The 19,387-nt window shown below is 40.5% G+C and overlaps 2 protein-coding genes across 3 annotated transcripts in view; both read left to right on the top strand.

Moving 5' to 3' along the window:
• ARHGEF3 (Rho guanine nucleotide exchange factor 3) overlaps positions 1–14,040 on the top strand; it is a 95,528-nt gene extending 81,488 nt beyond the window's left edge. Inside the window, 9 exon segments of the mRNA XM_057373403.1 lie at positions 1,889–1,996; positions 5,979–6,149; positions 7,490–7,552; positions 7,836–7,932; positions 8,033–8,109; positions 8,529–8,786; positions 8,944–9,114; positions 10,112–10,298; positions 11,195–14,040. Coding sequence (XP_057229386.1) covers positions 1,889–1,996; positions 5,979–6,149; positions 7,490–7,552; positions 7,836–7,932; positions 8,033–8,109; positions 8,529–8,786; positions 8,944–9,114; positions 10,112–10,298; positions 11,195–11,535 — 1,473 coding nt within the window. The 3' untranslated portion in view covers positions 11,536–14,040.
• A 4,214-nt stretch (positions 14,041–18,254) lies between these two features.
• Positions 18,255–19,387, top strand: part of TASOR (transcription activation suppressor) — a 22,742-nt gene continuing 21,609 nt past the window's right edge. For both annotated transcript variants that reach the window (XM_057373410.1, XM_057373409.1), the window contains exon 1: positions 18,255–18,782. In XM_057373410.1, the coding sequence (XP_057229393.1) occupies positions 18,392–18,782 (391 nt within the window). In that variant the 5' untranslated portion in view covers positions 18,255–18,391. The remainder of the gene's footprint in view (positions 18,783–19,387) is intronic.

The raw sequence follows: 19,387 nt of genomic DNA, 5'->3' as shown, positions 1-19,387 counted from the left end.
TGTGAACGTTGGTAAAAACTAAGCTGCATTAGCATTTTTCTCCTTGAAATGGATGGGGGCAGTGGAAACCAGAAAGGATGCAGCATAAAGRAGGAGTAATATTTCTGTTCATCCTACTCTCCTTATCTTCTGGAAAGTCCATACCATGTTCATTGCCAGGTTTTGCTTTTGGGCTGGGGTGTTGATGCTGCTRGGGCAGAGCTGCTGGCACGGGCTGTGCTCCTGTCCTGGCACTGCAGTGCAGCACCATTCCCAACCGGCTGCCCCTGCCATGGGCTGGCAACTGGGCACCAGCACTCAGAATAATCAGAAACCAGACCCAGCTCATGGCTGTGCCATCAGTTAGATGAGAATTGCACTGCAATCTCAAAGATTTTTCCTCTTTTTTGAGGAGTGGGGGAGGGGGTGGGGATGCTGCTGCTGGAGATAAGTATGCGAGTGGTGCTGCAATGACGTAGAAAATGCTCCTTCTGAAACCTGCTCAAAGACATGATTGCTGAAAAGGAGGGGTTATGAATAACAGTGCAATGATGAAGATAAGGATTTAACTTGCTTTAGACCGCTACAGTTCTTTAATGCCAGGTTTCATGTGTGATGGAATACATTATTTTTACTAGAGGGTTAAACACTTTGTTGCTTATCCCAGCTGGCTTTTATGGATTTTCAGGTCTGCCTGCTGAGAARTAAATTAAATATGTAGCTGCTTCTCACCTTTCCTCTGCTGCGGCACTAATGGAAGAGAATTTTTCTTGCCAGTAATACGGACGGTGATCATTGCTGCTGAGATTTATTATTTTTTTATATCCAGAAGGATGAAAAATCTGCATTATTTCCAGAAGGATTTTTATTTCTGAAGAAAAGGATAATAGGCATGCYTTATTTTCTTAAAGCTATGTCTAGACAATTGGAGGCATAGCAAGCCTACACAAACTTTATAAGCATGGCTGAAAAAGAAAGATGAACTGCTTTAGGATGTCCTTGAAATATGGTGTTGGATGGGGTTTTTAACTTCACTTGGAAGGTTTGGCTCTTTTTCTGTTGCCTTTTGCATGTGCTGTTCAGGATCCATTAAATGTCAGATGGAGGTTAGGAAGCCAAGGGTACCTGTTCTATTTTCATGTATTTATAAGTGTTATGATTCTGTTTTTTTTTTTTTTTAAAATATGTATCTGCAGGACAATGGGCAAGTTATTTTGAAGTGGTTATACATTATTTTGAGTGCTGTTAAAATATATATGAAAAGAACAACATTTAATTGAATGCTTTATGGTAGATGTTGGTTTAATCTTCCTTTATATCTTATGCAAAAATAAGTATATGTAAGCTTGTTATTAATGTGTTTGTCTGTATATGTAAGTATTTCCATAAGGACATGCATTTAAAGACAATGAGAGTTAGAAATTTCTATATAAATTGCATTTTGTGGAAGAAAATACATTTAACTGAATAGAGTCACATGCTGACAGTACCAGATGCAAAGGCACAAACAGAATTGTTTATATTTGAAAGTATTSCTTTTAGTAAGAAGTTTGCCATAACAGGCATTAGCTGCAGAGCATTCCTGAAAATTTTTCTTCTAAGAATGAGTTAAAATAATCAAATTATTTAGTYTTCCTTTTCCTCCCTTCCCCTGCTCCTGGCCATGCCAGCTTCTCCATCATTACATTTTTCAGCTGTTTCCAGGGCCTTAYGTACCAGCCAAGAGCAATCTGTCACTGTCAGCATTTGAAACTGCTTTTGTTTATTTACTGCGCTAATTACAGACCAGGTTTGCAAACACRCTTGCTACAAATGCTTTCTTAGGAAATTCAGCAGAACTGTTAGCACTCTTTATCTGATTATGCTGACACTGCCATTTTTTTTCCTTTCCCTCCTCCCTGTGCTGCAGGAGCCCAGTAACAARCGGGTCAAGCCCCTTTCCAGAGTCACATCCCTGGCCAGCCTGCTCCCTCCTGTGCGAGCCACTCCGCTGAAGCGCTTCAGCCAGACCCTGCAGGTAATGGCAGCGATGTCCTGCTCATCCCGAGCTGCTGCAGCTCCTCCAGGCTCCCTGCGAGCASGAGAGATGTCACACCACATCTTAGGTGATTTGTCACACCACAAGGTCATCAGTTTGAAATTCACAGCTCTCCCTTCAAAAAAAACACTTCTCTGTCTGGATAATTAATGTTTTCCACTTATCAGTAAGAAAACTATTGCACCTGTAGCATATAAAAATTGTTTACTAAAGGATTACAGTTGAGTTTTAAAATTTATGAAGAGAATGTTCCATGATGCTTTCTATTAATGTTGGTTCTTTGAAAATGTTATTTTTGGTATAGTTGGTCAGTTAGGACTGCTAAATTTCCTCCTATAGAGTGAACTTTGACCTTACCTAAACAAAAGAGTTYGTGAACAATTGGAATTTTCCAAGTCATTTTCCAAAGCTGACGATGAAAATTAATAAAGGGCAAACAAATTTTAAATGCACTTCCTATGTTACAGATTGGGTGTGTAATATTTAATACACTTAGAGGCTAATGGAACTTCAGTTTATAAAGGATTTGTGCCTTCAGGCCTGGAGATGGCAAAATATTGGGGTGYTCAACTCCTAATGGCTGTGCAGTGACAATTGGGGGCTGCAGCATTGCTCTGGGTCTGCCCTACAAAGGTCTGCCCACTGTTTCCTCTTTAAAGCACTTTATCTAAGAAGGCATGTAAAAAATCTAAAGAAAATTAAGCAAGTTTAATTTCTTTGACAGGAACTGTAAAAGTAACTTGGATGTGTTAGGAATGTGCCTTAATCAAAATTACCTAAATTAGAACTTTACTGAAGTTACCTGTTAAGGAGGAAAGGAATTAAATATTACAGGGTTTTCTGACAYTAGTTTTCCTGTCTTTGGTTCCTTYGATGCTGAAAGTRCAGGTTTCTGCRCAGGGTTGGARGATCAGCCAAATGTCTGAAACATTCTGGGAAGAATATATAGCTATTTCACTTTATTATGTATTGACATAGCTGCCACTGTGTCTTGAGAACAGTACAGATTTCTTTTCATCATGTGATCTCCTGTAAAAAAGAAAAAAATTTTGATTTTTCTTACTGGGTGAACTTTTATGTATCTTCATTGTTACTTTAGTCAAAATGCATGGTTTTTCTTGCATTGCTGCTAAATGTTCTGTATCTGTAAAACGAAGAAAACTGCTGTCATCATCACAACATGCAGAACAAACAACTTCTTCCCCTGGAAGAAAACAAAATAAAGTCAACAGAACATCCATCTAAAAACGTCACTCCAACAGCATCAGTAAAAGGAATTAGAAAATTCCGAGATGACTTTATGGCATTTCAAACAAACCTCCTTAGAAATTCTTCTAAATGGAAGATACATGTAAGAGGGGTAAAAAACCTTATTGTGTATAATTTTACTTACCTCTGTACATGTAATTTCCACCTTATATTAATGGACTTTCAGCATGCAGCATGAGGAGAAACATTTCTGTTTGGGATTTGTGTAATGTGTTCTAAGATATGCCCTTAGCAACTTTTCATATTTTGCACATTTTATTGATTATAGAAGTGTTTGATTTTTTTCATGTATATTTAACTTTATTCCAATTTTCCACTTATTTTTCAATAGTTTTTTCATAAGGATTCCAAGTAAAAAAGATTTGAAGTCTTTCTGGGCTTTTTTTTTCTTTTCTGACTATTTGTAGTCATTCTGTTTGTCATGTAGGGCAGTGTAGACCAGCTGACTAACAAAATGCTGTTAGCTTCATCTCTGCCAGAGTCTGGGTGTGTAGCTGCAGGATACCTAATGCTAAGCAGGTATTTTTATTTGTTAATCCACCCGGGGAGCCCGTTTATTTCATAGCTATATTTTCAGTCTCCATCAAGCTAGATTAATGATTATGATGCTCTGCCTGGTGTTATTCACAGCTGTGCTGCTTGGCTTAAAAGCACCAAATAGGATCAGAGAAAGAACTCCAGCTGATGCTGAAGAAAGAAATGAAAGTGTGGCTGGCTTCCTCTGCAACTTCAGTTTTTATCAGTGTGTCTTGAACTTGAGTAGGGAGTCCAAATTACTTTTATCTGTCTTAGGACACCAGAAATTTCTAAAAATCCTCAGGAAGGAAATCGGTTTTAAGATCATGTATGAATGCCAGGGCTTTGATCACTAGTGCCCTTTTCCCAGTACATCAATGTGTTTGCTTTAGTGCAGCTCTAATTAAGTTTTGTTAATTGCATTAATTAACATCAGTAACACATAGGTCCTTCAAACAACAGTCTTCTAACAGCAAGGGAAAGCTGTTGTCGTCAGTGAAATAGAGTAAACGAGTTGTGGGTAGATTTTTCCCCTGCTTCTTTAGTTTTTGGAATTATATAAAAAGTTTATTCATCCCTCATGGCCATAATTTTTAAACAGTGTGTGGGACATGCTTCTTAAGGAAGCCAGACACTAGGAAAATATTTTTAAAAGACTGGAGATGTAGAAGTGCTGTTTTGACATTCCCGCATCTGAGTACCTTCCAATTTGTTTTAAAAATGTTTTTGCTAGAACTTCAGTTTAGGGCTCTATTCCACTAATAAAAAACCTCAGTGCTGTGCCCTTTATTAAGAAAGGCACACTTTGTATGTTCAATGAAAAGSCTGATGTATGACAAAAATCAATTAAATATATTCCTATTGTGTCTAGGTAGCAAAGATGCTAAGCAAATAAGCAAGCAGGATTTTGGGAAGTTTGGTTTCATTTTGAATCTTTTAGCCTTTTTGTGAGCCTTCTGCCTGATGAGGACAGTTCAGGACTGTAGAGAATGGTCTGGATTGTTCTCATGCAGCAGAGAAGAACACTGTCAGTGCGTGTGAAAGGTTACCTTTCCCAAAACTGCATAATTTGAGTTTGTTCCATGATTCCTCATTATAACAAGTGTAAATTAAGCATGTAATTTCACATGTGTTTCTTTATCTTCTTAACTCTTGAAGGAAAGCTCCTGACTTGCAAAATTTTGGAAGGGGAGGAGGTATTTATTGTTAAGGTCGTTGTCAATTCCAAGTAGGATTCAGAATGGGTTCTGTTGAAAGACAGGTTTTTATTTATATCATGTCTTCTGGTATGGTAAAAACATAGTATTTATAGACACTGTTTGCATTTCATGGGCTCTTACCTTCAGAGAAGAATTTCAAATATTGTCCTTTGTATATGCYGCTTTCAACCTGGAAATTGAGAGAATTTATTTTGTTTTAAATATTCTTGCCCAAGGCAATTGAAATATGATTGTGTTATGTAAGGTAGGTTTTAAATAACAATAAAAATTTGGAGTATTTCAACTATGTGAARTAGTTCAAGCATTTCAGAGGTATGACCTCAAAAAGAAGCCTGTAATTTTAATGAAGCAAAAAAGGAAACTCCACAAAAGCATAAAAGCATAAAATATCCATCCTTAGCCTGAAATCTTTCTAATATTTACAGGCAAATAGAACTCAAAAGTCTGTCCTGAAGTTGAAATCGGCTTTATTGACGTTTAAGACCAGACCACATAGTACAGAGATGCTGGTTGGTACACACTGGTAGGGTGTCTAATATCTGGATTAATTCTAAATTTTTTATGAGGTAGATGTGTAATGTGTCAGTAACTCCTGTCTGWTTACTGAACTGTGTTTGATCAGTTCTGTTAGTTCAGTGTTCTGCACCATTCTKCTCTGTCCCTGTAGCTCACTCTTGTATGGGAATGSACTGCATAAGGTTTGTACACGTTGAGAACAGGACACACAGAGTTCCCTGCAGGAATGGAGKYGTTGCCCTTCCATGCTGATGWATCAAAGTCATTTCTCCTTCMTTCCCAGTAATAACAASTTCACRTTGCTRTGAAATTCAAAGTAAAAACTAACCWGACAACAKTTGTTTGTTGTACTGAACTGTGTMTATGAATGCCTTAGCAAATGAGAAAAGTGAGAGTGTGACATGAAACTGTTGTGACATCACCCCAATTCTCTCCTCCAGCGCTCCATCAGTTTCCGCAGCGAGAGTCGCCCTGACCTGTTCAGCCCACGGCCGTGGTCTCGAAATGTGCCCCCTGCTAACACAAAGAGGAGAGACAGCAAACTCTGGAGTGAGACCTTTGATGTCTGTGTCAATCACATGCTTACATCCAAGGAAATCAAGCGGCAAGAGGTAGAGATAAATTTTTTCTAACCATAAATTAAATGTTCAAAAGTCACCTCTAAAGCGTGGAGTTGGGCATTGGGATAGCACTTGAGCTATTAAAGCRTGTCACAGGCTCCACTAGGAGCAGGATTCCATCCCAGTCTTTATGACTCAGGCTACACTAGATGAGTATACTCTTTGTAAAAACCAGCTCACTGTATTTCCTCAATTAACCTGAAGTTACTGACTCAGACTGTCCTGCAATTGGCTGCATGTGTGTACGTTCTCTGTATGGCACTTTCTGTAGTCACAGTTGATATTTTTGTGTTCTGTTTTGTTCTAGTAAAGCAAGTTGATCATGATGTCAGGAACAGGTGTCCATCAGGTGATACATACACACAAAAATGCACAATCACTTCCCTTGCTGGAAAAGGCTGTCTCTGAGGAAGTCTCCAGTGCTAGAAAGATGACACATTGATCTAAAGATGTGTCTTCCAGAGCAAAAAGTGTGTCAGTGGTTTTAATGTGTCAGACAAGAAAACATCTAAATAGTTTATATTATAATCAACACAGAGTTTCTTCAGAATCAAGATATTCTTTCTAAGGAAATTTCTAGCAGAATCAACAAAGCTTATAACAATCTCCCKGAGAATATTTCAGGGACTGTCACAAATCAAGCAGCAGTAGTGTCACGCATTTCTTGTATAAATTTTAACATTGCACAAGAATTCATAGGAAATAAACTAGTAACTGAGAACTTCCAACGCAGCTTATTGAAAAATAAACTGTAGAAACTGTTTGCTCTGCATGTAACAGTCACTGCTGCCTGGGGGCCAGTTATTTTTAATATGCCAGATTTAAAGCTTCAAGTGTGCTTCAAGAGGAGTAACTTAACAAYAGTCAACAGTTAGAGCTCAGCCTTTGTAACAAAAAAATAAACTGGTACCAAGAAAAAAAGTGCTCAGTACCAAAGCAATGCTTTTAGTAAGATCTGTCTTCTGCTTGTCTTCACCTGTAATTTTGCCACTGCATGTGTTAAAGTGGAACACAACAGACTCCTGTCGAGCAGTTGTATGAGTGGTTAAGACATAGTCAAGTTAAAACATAACACTGAAAATAGCTTTCCCCACCTGGGAATACATCCCTTTGGAAAAAAAAATAGTTCTTTGTCTGATTGAGATCAGCATTTAATGAACATTCTGATATAACTCTGTTTTAAAGAACACTGCACTTGATTCTGTAATTATGGAATAAAGCCTTACTTTATTTCTGTAGATTTAGCAGAGAAATTCTGTTCAAAATATAACATCAACGCAGCAAGGAGCATAAATAAAGATATTTTATAATATCTSTGTCTKTTTTTACAGGCTATCTTTGAACTTTCCCAGGGAGAAGAAGACTTGATAGAAGATTTGAAGTTGGCAAAAAAGGTACATTTAACAAACAAAAACTAAACCTCAATCAAAACTACTAATAGGTTCATAACATATTTGAAAAGATCTTTGGTTTTTTATAATTGCTAAGACAGTAAAAGAAGAAAAAACCCCAAGCATATTTCTATCTTCCCATTCTTCCTGAAACACTTAAGTGTGCTGGCTTTTTGTTTTGCTTTTAAATATAAAATTGATAGTTTTAATATGAAACTTATGGGGAGCTTTAAATTCTATCACTAATTTTACAACCAAACAAACATATGTTTGTTTTAATTTTCAGGCTTATCATGACCCAATGCTTAAGCTTTCCATAATGACAGAGCAAGAGCTGAACCAAATTTTTGGAACACTGGACTCCCTAATTCCTCTACATGAAGGTAAAACTCAAATAGTCTTTGCGTAATTATTGCACATATATTTAAAGTCATCAGGTTTATTAAGTGAGGTTTCTCTTCTTTTTTTTCTAATCATGATCAGATCTTCTTAGGCGACTTCAAGAAGTCAGGAAACCTGATGGATCAACAGAACATGTTGGCCACATCCTTGTGGGTTGGGTAAGGCAGAGTTTGWTTGTAGAAATGTGCTGATCTGAAAAGGGCTAGGTTTGGGAGTATTCATTCCTAGGCTTTTATTTCCATTCCTAATTCAGGTCAGGCTTTTGTGTTCAACTTTTGTCTGCACCAAGTAGTGCTCAGTCTTAAGTAATTTATATTTTAACGCTTTACAATAGTATTGGAGTTCTGTAGGATCTGAGTGATGAGCAAGAGCTTCAAAATTACTTAAATGTTGAACAGGGTGGTCTGAGGACCCTTGTAAAGGTTGTATTTGTTGGAAACATTACATCAACAAACTGTGGGTAAATCTCCAGCTAAAAGAGTCTCTGCATGAATTCTGACATCCTGATTCACCCAAACCTTTCAATGCAGGAAACTGTGCTTTGCTTCAGCTACAGAACAATTTATTCTTTCTTCAGCTTCCATGCCTGAACTCCTATGACAGCTAYTGCAGCAATCAAGTGGCAGCCAAAGCTTTATTGGATCACAAGAAACAAGATCACAGAGTGCAGGATTTCCTGCAGCGCTGCTTGGAGTCTCCTTTCAGCCGCAAACTGGACCTTTGGAACTTCCTGGACATCCCCAGAAGCCGCTTGGTTAAATACCCACTGCTGCTCAGAGAAATCTTAAGACACACACCAAATGATCATCCAGATCAGCAGCACCTGGAAGAAGCTGTGAGTTACTGTTGGATTTGGGTCTTTTTAAGACATTATAGCAGTTTTAGCTTATTAATGCATTAAGGGACATTACATAAAATAGGAAAATGCAAATACATGAACAGCTGAACACTGGACTAATTAAAATTCATGTGTTTTCATTTTGTTTCTGCAGATAAATATAATTCAGGGCATTGTGGCTGAAATCAACATAAAGACTGGAGAATCTGAATGCCAGTATTACAAAGAGAGACTTATWTATCTTGAAGAAGGCCAAAGGGATTCATTGATTGATAATTCACGTGCTGTGTGTTGTCATGGGGAGCTGAAGAACAACAGGGGAGTGGTAAGGAATAAATACTTTATCATAAATAACTTTTAAAGATACTTTCATTTTGCATGACAGGAGCACACATAGAGAAACATCACTCTTATATATATGAAATTGATAAATATTAATTTTTATATATAAYACCCACCTTTTTTATTAGTAAATCTCTGTATAGGGAGATAATAAGCTTGCATATATCTCTCTCTCTTAGGGGGCCTAACAATATCCTGGCTAAATTGTAAATCTGATCGATTTSAATACTTGCAGGAAGAAAACCCCCATGTTTCTGGTCTCAGAGGTGTGATATTAATGTCTATGAAGAACACACAAAATATCCCAACAAATTTTAAATTTGTCAAAGGCTGTGGTTGCTAAAAATGCTTTACTTGATTCTTTGTTGAAGTCAAGGTTAATTCATTAACCAGTGAAATTTGTTACTTTGAATTCCATTCTCCAGGACACTGCACTATTGAGAAGTTTCACAATCTGAGTTTTCAGTTAAAARGAAAAAAAAGGGAAGGAAAATAAGATCTATTAGTAGAAGAGAAGATAGCCTTTTCTAGATTTTCCCCTCCAATGTTAAATGGAAATTTTTAATAGACAAACAATGAAAAAAGATCTTCTTGTTGTTGCTGACACTAATGGAAGTATGATACTTATGACACATCTGGAGATAAAAAAMCAGGGAAAATTTATTTTAAAAAGCAGCAAAGTAAACAGGATTCTAAGTGCATTTTTTCAGCTCTGGAACTGCTTTTATGTAGCATGTTTGTGCATACAGTGGAAGGGTCATGTTTCACCACACAGCTGAGAGGGAAAGATGAAACAGATGCAGTTTCCTCGTTCACCTGATGAAGATCAGGCAGGCAGTTCAATACCAAATTAAGGCCTACCTTAATACCACGGAGAAATTGGCAATTTTCATCTTTCTGGTGAACTTGGTTTCTTCCCTTTGGTTTAACGATGTTTCAAGAAGGGAATAATGCTGTATTACCCATTAATCTTTTCCCAGAAACTGCACGTGTTCCTCTTTGAGGAGGTGCTGGTGATCACYCGAGCTGTCAGCCACAACGAGCAGCTGTGCTATCAGCTGTACCGGCAGCCCATCCCGCTCAGGGAGCTGGTGCTGGAGGACCTGCAGGACGGGGAGGTGCGCCTGGGCGGATCCCTGCGCGGTGCCTTCAGCAACAACGAGAGAAGTACGGCTCCAGATTCTTGTGTTTGCTCATGTGGGGTTAGCATAACCTTGAGATACCTGCCAGTGCAACATCAGAATGGTTTCTCTAAAATTCGCATTATCTCTATCCAGCATCTTCGTTTTTGTTTCAAACTGGTTGTTTATTATGTTTTAGAATCTAAAARAAACAACCTTTCTCAAAGCTCACTAKATTGATAATAGGATTTCTCCACACRCCTATGCCTKTACTGAATTGAGAAGGGGAGAACATGCAGACTATAGTGGCAAAACTGCAAAATTTTAAGCATGTGTATTTTGAAATCTTAAGCTGGTTTGCTTTCCTTGTGCTGGAGACGCTGATTGCTATTCTATAGCTCTTTCAGCTGGGAGATCGTGCAGTACTCAGGGTCAAGACTGCAACTTTTCATGTTCATGTTGTTCCAGTTAACTGTATTATGAAGATGCTTCTTCAATTACAAGGCTCCTTTAAATCTCATCTGGTTAAAAGGGGTTTTTGTATGTATCCACTATATTAGTGAAGTGAGTGGAAGAGMTGAGGCAGTCTTTGACTGGCACAAGGACACTGTTCAGTGAGGGTTCTGGAAATCTGCTTTGCAGAGAAGTAGGAGGAGAGGCATCAAAGAGTGGGAGAAGCCTTAATCCTGCTGATTCACTTAAAGCTTTATGGGTAGCTCATGTGTGGCAGAAACAAAATTATTTAATCCAGCACTATGAAGTTTTTGGAAGTGCTTGTGGTACTCTGTGGTCTTGTCCCACAAACMAGGAGATACCCAGGCTCTTCTCTTTAGTCTGACAAAGGCAAAGATTGTGCAGATTCTGTTACTTACATTTACTCTTTGATTATAAAACCCATTCAGCCAAAGCATTCAGGGTTTTGAYATGTATTATTTCTTTCAGTCAAAAACTTCTTTAGAGTCAGCTTCAAAAACGGATCCCAAAGCCAGACTCACTCTCTCCAAGCCAATGACTCCTTCAACAAGCAGCAGTGGCTGAACTGCATCCGCCARGCCAAGGAGAAGGCAGCGTGTGCTGGCAAGGCAGGCGGGCTGGAGGCACACGTGCTTCTGTCAGCACATGGACGCAGAGGGCCCCAGGGAGAGGCCAGCCTGGAGCAGATGGAGCAGTCGGACTGTGAGTCAGACTGCAGCATGGACACCAGCGAGCTCAGCGCCGACTGCGAGCGCATGGAGCAGACGAACTCTTGTGAGAGCAGCAAGCAAATAGAGACCAATGTTTGACAAAAACTTACAGTTCCTGGGAGAAAATCGGTCTCTTACCTGTACAGTATTTGCATTCCGTACATGGAGCCGTTTGGAGAAGCACTTTTAGAGTATTTTTTTGTGACAATGTCAATGCAGTTCTTGTATTCATACCTGTGAGTGTTGTACTGTAACTGCCCATCTGTATAAGCTGGAATCTCTTGCAACTCATGTCCTGTGATTATATTCCATAAACACCCAAGGTGGATAAAAGAGGTACTTGACCAGTTATTCTCAATGTCCTGCTGTAAACAGAATCTCTAAACTACTGTTTATATATGCATTACATAAATAACATTTTCCTAATTTTTAAATACCTTATTTGCCYTTTAAAGGGGCAGCTGAAGATGTGGACTTACTATGGAATTTCAGGATGGGTATCAAGTTAATTAGTTTTCTTAAAGGCATGGAAAGAAAAAGTAGTTTCTTGGAAAAAAAAAGAAAACTATCTTGCAATAACCTATCCAAACTCCTGTGGTATTAAGTCAACAAGAATATAACCAGCAGGCCATGAAACCAGGGACTCTTTAGGGATTTATTTTTCAAAATGAAGCACTGACCTAAGCAACCAAACTTACTGAAATCTGGACATTTCAAATGGTCAGCATAGTGAGATGGTTTATTTGTCAGAGCATGTAATGCTGAAAATAATCAAYTGAAAAAACCACAACCAAACCTCTACAGCCAGCACTGAATTAATGAAATGCTGAGAATACTGGATGTTTGTAAATAAGCTGGTCGTTTGCTTTCAGTGCCATATATATATTACCCCCTACAGAATAAAAATGGAAAGGAGCTTTAGCTTGTGTATRGGCCCTCTTCAGCATTTTGCACTCCACTGACCTCCACTGTTGGTTTTAAGCACCACTAATGTTAAAACATTTAATTTTCTGTAAATGTCTGTTTACAATAACATGTAGTTGGTTTTTAAGACTAAGTGATGATTTTATATAAATGGTGCTCTACAAATACCCTATGGGATTATGTAGAGAAAGTTTAAACAAAAAGGGAATTGTTTTTCCTTTAGGATGTATTACATCCTTCTTATTTTCCTCRAGTTTTGTTTTAAAAGGTTTTGTTACATTTAATTTCTTTCTGTAATTGGAAATGTTACTGTGTTTTCTGGTGGCTGATTTAATCTACTCATTATGATGAGAAGCAAATGAGTCACTCAAATGCAGTCTAAAAYACTTAGTTGAATATCCTGTTATTTTTCAGGAATCCCTGGGTGGTATTTCTTACTATAAGAAATAATGCCAGTGCTGTACGGCAAGCTATAAAAATGATATATTACAAATTTTAAGTGATTCTTGGTATTACACAAGATAACCTGTGCAAAGTACTTGTAACAACAAAAGTAGAAAAACTGCTAAGTTATTGCCAAAAATATTTTCTTGTGTTCTGCAAGTTTACAGAAAATTTACTAAGTATCTTACATATATATATATGCTGATGTGCATTACAGAAATCAGTGTGACAAGATGATAAACAATATAAAACAAGGTGTTTTTATTTTTTAAAAAAATGGCATTTTTACCCTATAGAACATATTTCTGTATTTATAGTTTTTCAAAAAACAAATCAATTTTCTTTTCTGTTTCAGACTTTGTAATTTATTTCAACTGCTTCATTTTTAGAACTGAATGARTATACCAGTGATGAGAGAGAGGAAAAATCTGCAAAAGAAAAGGCATAGGGAAGTTGTTCAGTAAAAATGTTGAGGAAGAGCAAAAAGCATGTAAAATGTTCAGATAAAGAAGAAAGAATTAATGTGTGTATACTTTTTTTTTTTTTTTAATAATGGCCTTAAACTTTTCTGGAAGCATTTCAAATAAATTACAGTAAACCATTTTGGTTTTTATTTGGTTTGGTTGGTTGTGCAAGTAGACTACAAAAAGATTTCAGTGGTGCATGCAGTGAGGTTTTAACATAAGTAGGCAAAGCTTGTACTTTGTTTCTCATAAAATTGGTAGATATTTGGATCTAATTTGCTAAATGCACAGTAGTAACAGAAACAAGTCACTGCACTCAATTCACYACATTCCCCAAAGTTTTGCATGACATCATTAATTTAGTAAGTAGGTGGAACAAAAATTTAACATCCTGTCATCGGTTTCTCTCTCATGATTCCTCGTGGGTCACAGTTGAGATGATTAATTTTGGGGTATGCAGAAGCCACCAACCAGCCAGGAAATCTCAGAAGATTAATTTAATTTACATTTGTTTACTATAATTTAGCCACCCACTTACTGTTCAACATTCTGGAGTGCAAGTGTTTTGGTTTTGCTTTGTAGTCGACATGCACTTAGCTACTGATTGATCTAATGAATCCTAATGATGTTGRGTTTTTCTCTTCACATCATCTTAAGGATTAAGCTTTCCAGTTTAAGAGTACTAATATTGTGCTGGAWTGGGTAAGTTTGTTTTATTTCTAGCACTTTTAAAATAGCACTGCTTTTGAAAGGATGACTTTTGATTGTGGCAGGAGGGTGGTGGTGGTGGTAGAGGGATGAGGTGGGCTTGGACAATAAAATGTATAAAAATGTGGATAAAATGTAAAATTATGAGTGAAGTAAAGAAGAGTAATACAAATAAGTATGTACAAGTGATTGTCACAATAATCCTGATGTCCAGAGGGGAGGCTGAGAGRCTGCAGCAGTGAAGAGGCAAGAGGCAGTGAAAAGCCTGTGCTGTCAAATGCTTCCATGATCACCATGAGGGGATGGCAAAATGAGGAGAGGGATGCAGAMACTCGTCTAAATCTGAGGTGTGAGCTCTCTGGATCCCACAGTCTGGGGGAAGGGTGAGGGATGAGGTGTCCTGCTCTTAAGAGCAGCATGTCAGTGGTCTCAGGTGGCAGATTTGTGACAAACCAGTTTGCTCTTCTGTCCTGGTGAGGTCAGTTGGTGCAGCTGAGCTGAGGAAAGACCTGATGGACCAGAAGCAGTAAAGGTAAAAGCAGAGATTGTCTTGGCTGAGAAAGAAAGGTAAGCAAAGAGAATGGCYTTGGAACTCTGAACTGTGTGTGTCCTCTGAGACTACAGCACAAGACTGAAATGTCTGTGGCCTTTCTTTCCCTAGATTTGCTCAGCAGCACTGAAAAGAGCAACGCCAGATGAGGACCTGGAACACAAAGACACCTGAACAGTAAGTGTGAGGTCTATGAAGTTCCTATCAGAAAATCAGTTGCCAGAATCTGGGTAAGGATAGGCCCAAAATTGCAGGGTAGAAAATCACATTTCCTATTTAGCATGACCCACCTGATCCAGGGCTTCTGCCTTAAAAATGCTTCTGTGACAGTGGGAACCAGGTTTCTTGAAGTTTCACAGAGTTTCTAGAATTTGAAAGCTACATCAGAGCTTTGAGATAGCAGTTTAGTGGATTGCACKTTAAAAAAAATTGATGTTTTATGTTGACACTGCCTGGGAGTTCACAGCCAAATCTTGATTCCCAAGGATCAACAGAGTCTGAAAGCAAATTCCACACATATGGAAAAAAGATTAATTTCCTTTTAAAAAGGGGGTTTCAGATCCAGAATGGGCAGCTCTTCCATATTTAATGCTAAGTAATGAATACTGATTTAAATATACCGTGATGTGGTCTCCAGGTTTATGCTGCCATCTGTTGGAAATAATGGTGTAGTTTCATAGCTGATTTGATTGCATTAAATTTAAAATATTCTAAGATACTAAATGTATGAATAATTACAACATGAAAGCATTTAAAAACACAAGTAGATAGTTTCAATCTTTTACATGAGGATAATGTACATGTTAGGAAAAAAAAGGAATAGGTGCATTTCTGCTACTAATTCCTGGTTTTAGAGCCAGGTCAAGACTCCTGCCCCCTTGTGTCTCACCTTTTAGTATCATAGGCATATTTTCTCCATGGCTGGTAAATAATACTAAAGATCTTTCCAAGTGTGTAAATTAGGTTTTGTTTCTGAGTTTTCCAAAGGTTCTTGTCTTTGCATGGTCTAAGAAGAAAGATTATTGATGCAGTTCTCCTCTTTGATCTGCTGGCACCTGAAATTTGGTCAGCACAAAATTGGCTCTGAAACTATTGAAGAAATTAGATGTGTTTTGCATCCTTAATGATGGAAAGTAACATTCTAGTAATTTCTAGTTATTTAAGTTAAGCTATAATGATATGCTCAGATTGAGTAATTTTACATTTTAAATTTAATTTAAAAATTTATAAATTTGCTTTCATAAAAGAATACCAAAGTAATGTCTGGAGCAAGCACCCAATTTGCTCCCTGAGCATATAAACCTCCCTTGCATCTCATTTTGTGCTAGTTAATCTGTTCTTAATGTGTGTTACTATATGTGTTAAAATCATCTGATTTCAGAATCAAAGGGATCTGCAGCTGCTTTGTACTAGGGTAGGAAACCACTTGGTGCAGGCCTGGGAGTTGTGGTCGAATGCTTGGCAAGTACCAAAAACCACAGAAACCAGAAACTAGAGAGAGAATAAAGTGACAGATTTTATAACCTATTTTACTTTGGAGTATTCAAGTGATCTCTTCCTATGGTGGTTTTTCACTGAACCATTGTTTTCCAAACTGGGATTCTTTGTACCTGTTTGATATCTGTTGGGATCTAAGATGCACAAGGTAGTGCAGTGACCTGGAGTTATTAGAAAATTTATCAATTAGGACCAAATTTTTGTAAAGATCTCTCTCAGACTTAGGTTAATCTACACATAAAAATAATTCCCTATAACTGCATGCATATCTTATTAAAGCAARTGGGAAATGAGGAAAACTTCWTTGTGTGCTGCTTAGTAAATAAACAAGACTTCAGACTTTTTTGGTCCCAACACCTATCACCTGAACTTGGTGTCTACKGGACACATGCACAGCCTGAATGTGGTTTTGAACATCTTTGCCAATTCAAAATTAATAAAGCAATTTGACATGTTTGGAAATGTATAATGGATCAACACTRTCTTAAACAGATCTAGATTGGTATTTCCAGGTTTTTTTTTCTTGTATAGGGAAATTCTATTTAAACAAGGAGAGCATGGCAAAATTATTTCAATAATATATCAACTCATCTGTAATATTCTCTTAATCAGCACCAAGTTCTCACAGAGGCAGAACATCACATTCTYGGGGAGCCTCTTAGTGTAACCATGGAATGAACACTGTGTTTGTGGGTTTTATTATCTCTGGATGATGAAACATGGAACACCATATTTCTGCAGTTACATAAGTATTTGGTGTTATGTTTCTGTAATTTACATAAATTATAGATACTAATTACCCTGTTTAAACTTGCTGGGTCCCCAAATACTTCTAAGAGCTACTAATAATTATTAGCTTATTTTTTTTCTAACACCCTGGAAGCTACAACTAGCACCAGGTCATTTGTGAGCTGATAGATTATTTATATTTTCTGATTTACAGCTAATAAAAAGCCAGAGATTAATAAAATAAAAGGGACAGGTTAAAATACCTGTTCCGTGCATATCTAGCAAGCATGAAGACTTCCTCTTTTTAAGGTCAGTAGCTGTTTTCGAGGTGTCAATACAAATAGCTACAGTTACGAGTAGCTAATGAATGCATGCACTTGCTTAACAACTACAGCACTAGTACACTTTTAACAAAGAAAACAAGTGATAGGTTTTAAATGTTTGGCTAGCTACTTGTAAAACTAAACGTCTGGTGTAGGCATTTCCTAGGCACTGCAAGAATGGTTATTTTCAGCAGGCACTGTTCACTCGGTCCATTCCTTGGAACTGCCAAGGAAAAGTCTTTGCTTTGGCTTTCACATTTTCAAAACCCTCTTGCACCAGAAGTTGTGAGCCTTGCAGGCGAGTAAATGTTCCCCTTCTGATCGATACTAGCCTCCAATATARGTTCTTTAGTGCTCTTCTAACTAGGGGACTAGTGAACCTGTAGTTGGCGCTGGGAGTGGGCCCAGACGGCGGTGCCAGCCCTGGAGCCGGAGCATTCCTGGCCCCGAAACGCCGGGGCGGGTTGGTGCCCAAGGGCAGCCGGCTGGGGGGGAGCCCGATCCCGGCGCCGTGCCCCGGCTGCAGGGCAGGAGCCGTGCCCCGGCTGCAGGGCAGGAGCCGTGCCCCGGCTGCAGGGCAGGAGCCGTGCCCCGGCTGCAGGGCAGGAGCCGTGCCCCGGCTGCGGCCTTCCTGGCAGCGCGACGTCCCCTCCGGGCACCGCTCCGGCCCCGCTGCCGCCGGGCTCCCCTCACTCCGGGCCTGAAAGAGACGCCGCTGCTTGGCGGGAGGGGGCGGGCCCCGAGCGGTGCCGGCTGGGGGGAGCAGCCGGTCCTGAACTGTGCCCGTGGGCGGGACGGGCGGGTCCCGAGCGGTGCCCACGAACAGGAGAGTGGCGGTGCCGAGCGGTGCCCATGAGGGGGACGGGCGGGTCCCGAGCGGTGCCCACGAACAGGAGAGTGGCGGTGCCGAGCGGTGCCCATGAGGGGGACGGGCGGGTCCCGAGCGGTGCTGAGCGGTGCCCATGAGGGGGACGGGCGGGTCCCGAGCGGTGCTGAGCGGTGCCCGTGGGCGGGAGCAGCGGATGATGAGCACCAGGCTCGGCCCCGCCCGCCCCAGCGCGTGGGCATTGCCTGCGCCCGGCCGCACCCCTATTTATAACGTGTGCCGCGAGCGGATTGGCTGGCAGGGCTGGCCGCAGCCCCGCCCCCGCGCCGCCGCCATGTTGTGTGGCGGGGCGGGGGCGGCCCGGGGGCTGCCGTGAGGCGGGAGGGCGGAGGGCGAGCCTGGGCGGCGCGGGCGCTGCTGGCTCTGGGCAGGGGCGCTGTGCTGGGGAGAAGAGAAGGCGCGGGCTGCCGGGCTCGCTTTTCCGGAGGGAATGGCCGATGCCGCTATCCCCAGTGGCGGCGTGATGGAGCCGGAGCGGCATCAGCGGACGGAGAAGACCGGCGCGGGCGTCCTCGGAGTGGAGAGTAGCAGAGCAGGAGCCGCTGAGGACACCACACAAAATGGCGGACGCTCTGAGAGCGGTAGCGCTGGGGTGGCGCTGCTGGTGGCTGCTGCTGCTGCAGAGGACAAGGTCCCCACAAACCTCAGCATCAGTAGCAGCAGCCAGCGCAGGAGCAGCATCTCGACGGCAAATGAACAGCAGCAGCAGCAGCCGCCCAGCGGTGTGCTCGCGGGGCCGCCCCCTTTCCCTAAGCCCCCAGAAGACCAGCAGCCTGTTAGGAAGAACTTTCACATCCCCAGGAAGAGCAGAGAAAAGAAAGGTTGTTTCTTCCCTTMTCCTCCCTTCTCTCCCTCGCTCCTCTCCATCCGATTCATCAGGCAGCTCTCAGACACCTCACACGGCTGCATGCAAACCCTGCGGGTGTGGAGGAGGCTCTGCTGGCTCGCACTCGCGAGGCTGCTGGGGAGCCGATTTAAGTGTCAGGCTTTTACATTATTTCCCTACCTCCCCTCTTTCCCACTTTTATTTTGTCACAAGGATGAAAAAAAAACCAAAAAACCCCAAAACAAACTCGGCTTGGATTTCCGACCTTTGCTTTAAAAGGAGGCGAAGCTGKATGCGATCAGGGTGGGCTTGAGTTCATCTCGGCTTTGCTTCTGGAGGTGCCTTCGCATGTGGAGAAGATGGTTCTTTCGGACTCGGTCATCAGAGAAGATGGTTCGCTTTTCTCTTCCCCCTGACCTGCCCCCTGCAGGAAAGGGGTGTAATCCTGGTTAGGATATACTAGACAAACACTGAGCAGTTTCTTTTGATGATATGCAGAAGACTGTTCTCATCTGGTAAAAGTTCTTGGCAGGGAGGAAGGGAGCATCCCACGTTCTTGTGCCTCGCCTTGGAAGCGTTTGGCTTCTAAGTGTCCAGGGT

The sequence above is a fragment of the Malurus melanocephalus genome, unplaced genomic scaffold (genome assembly GCF_030028575.1).
Source record: "Malurus melanocephalus ecotype Western Australia unplaced genomic scaffold, MMel_1.1 scaffold_196, whole genome shotgun sequence".
Taxonomy (NCBI): Eukaryota; Metazoa; Chordata; class Aves; order Passeriformes; family Maluridae; genus Malurus; species Malurus melanocephalus.
This window is presented reverse-complemented; position numbering and strand designations above follow the sequence as displayed.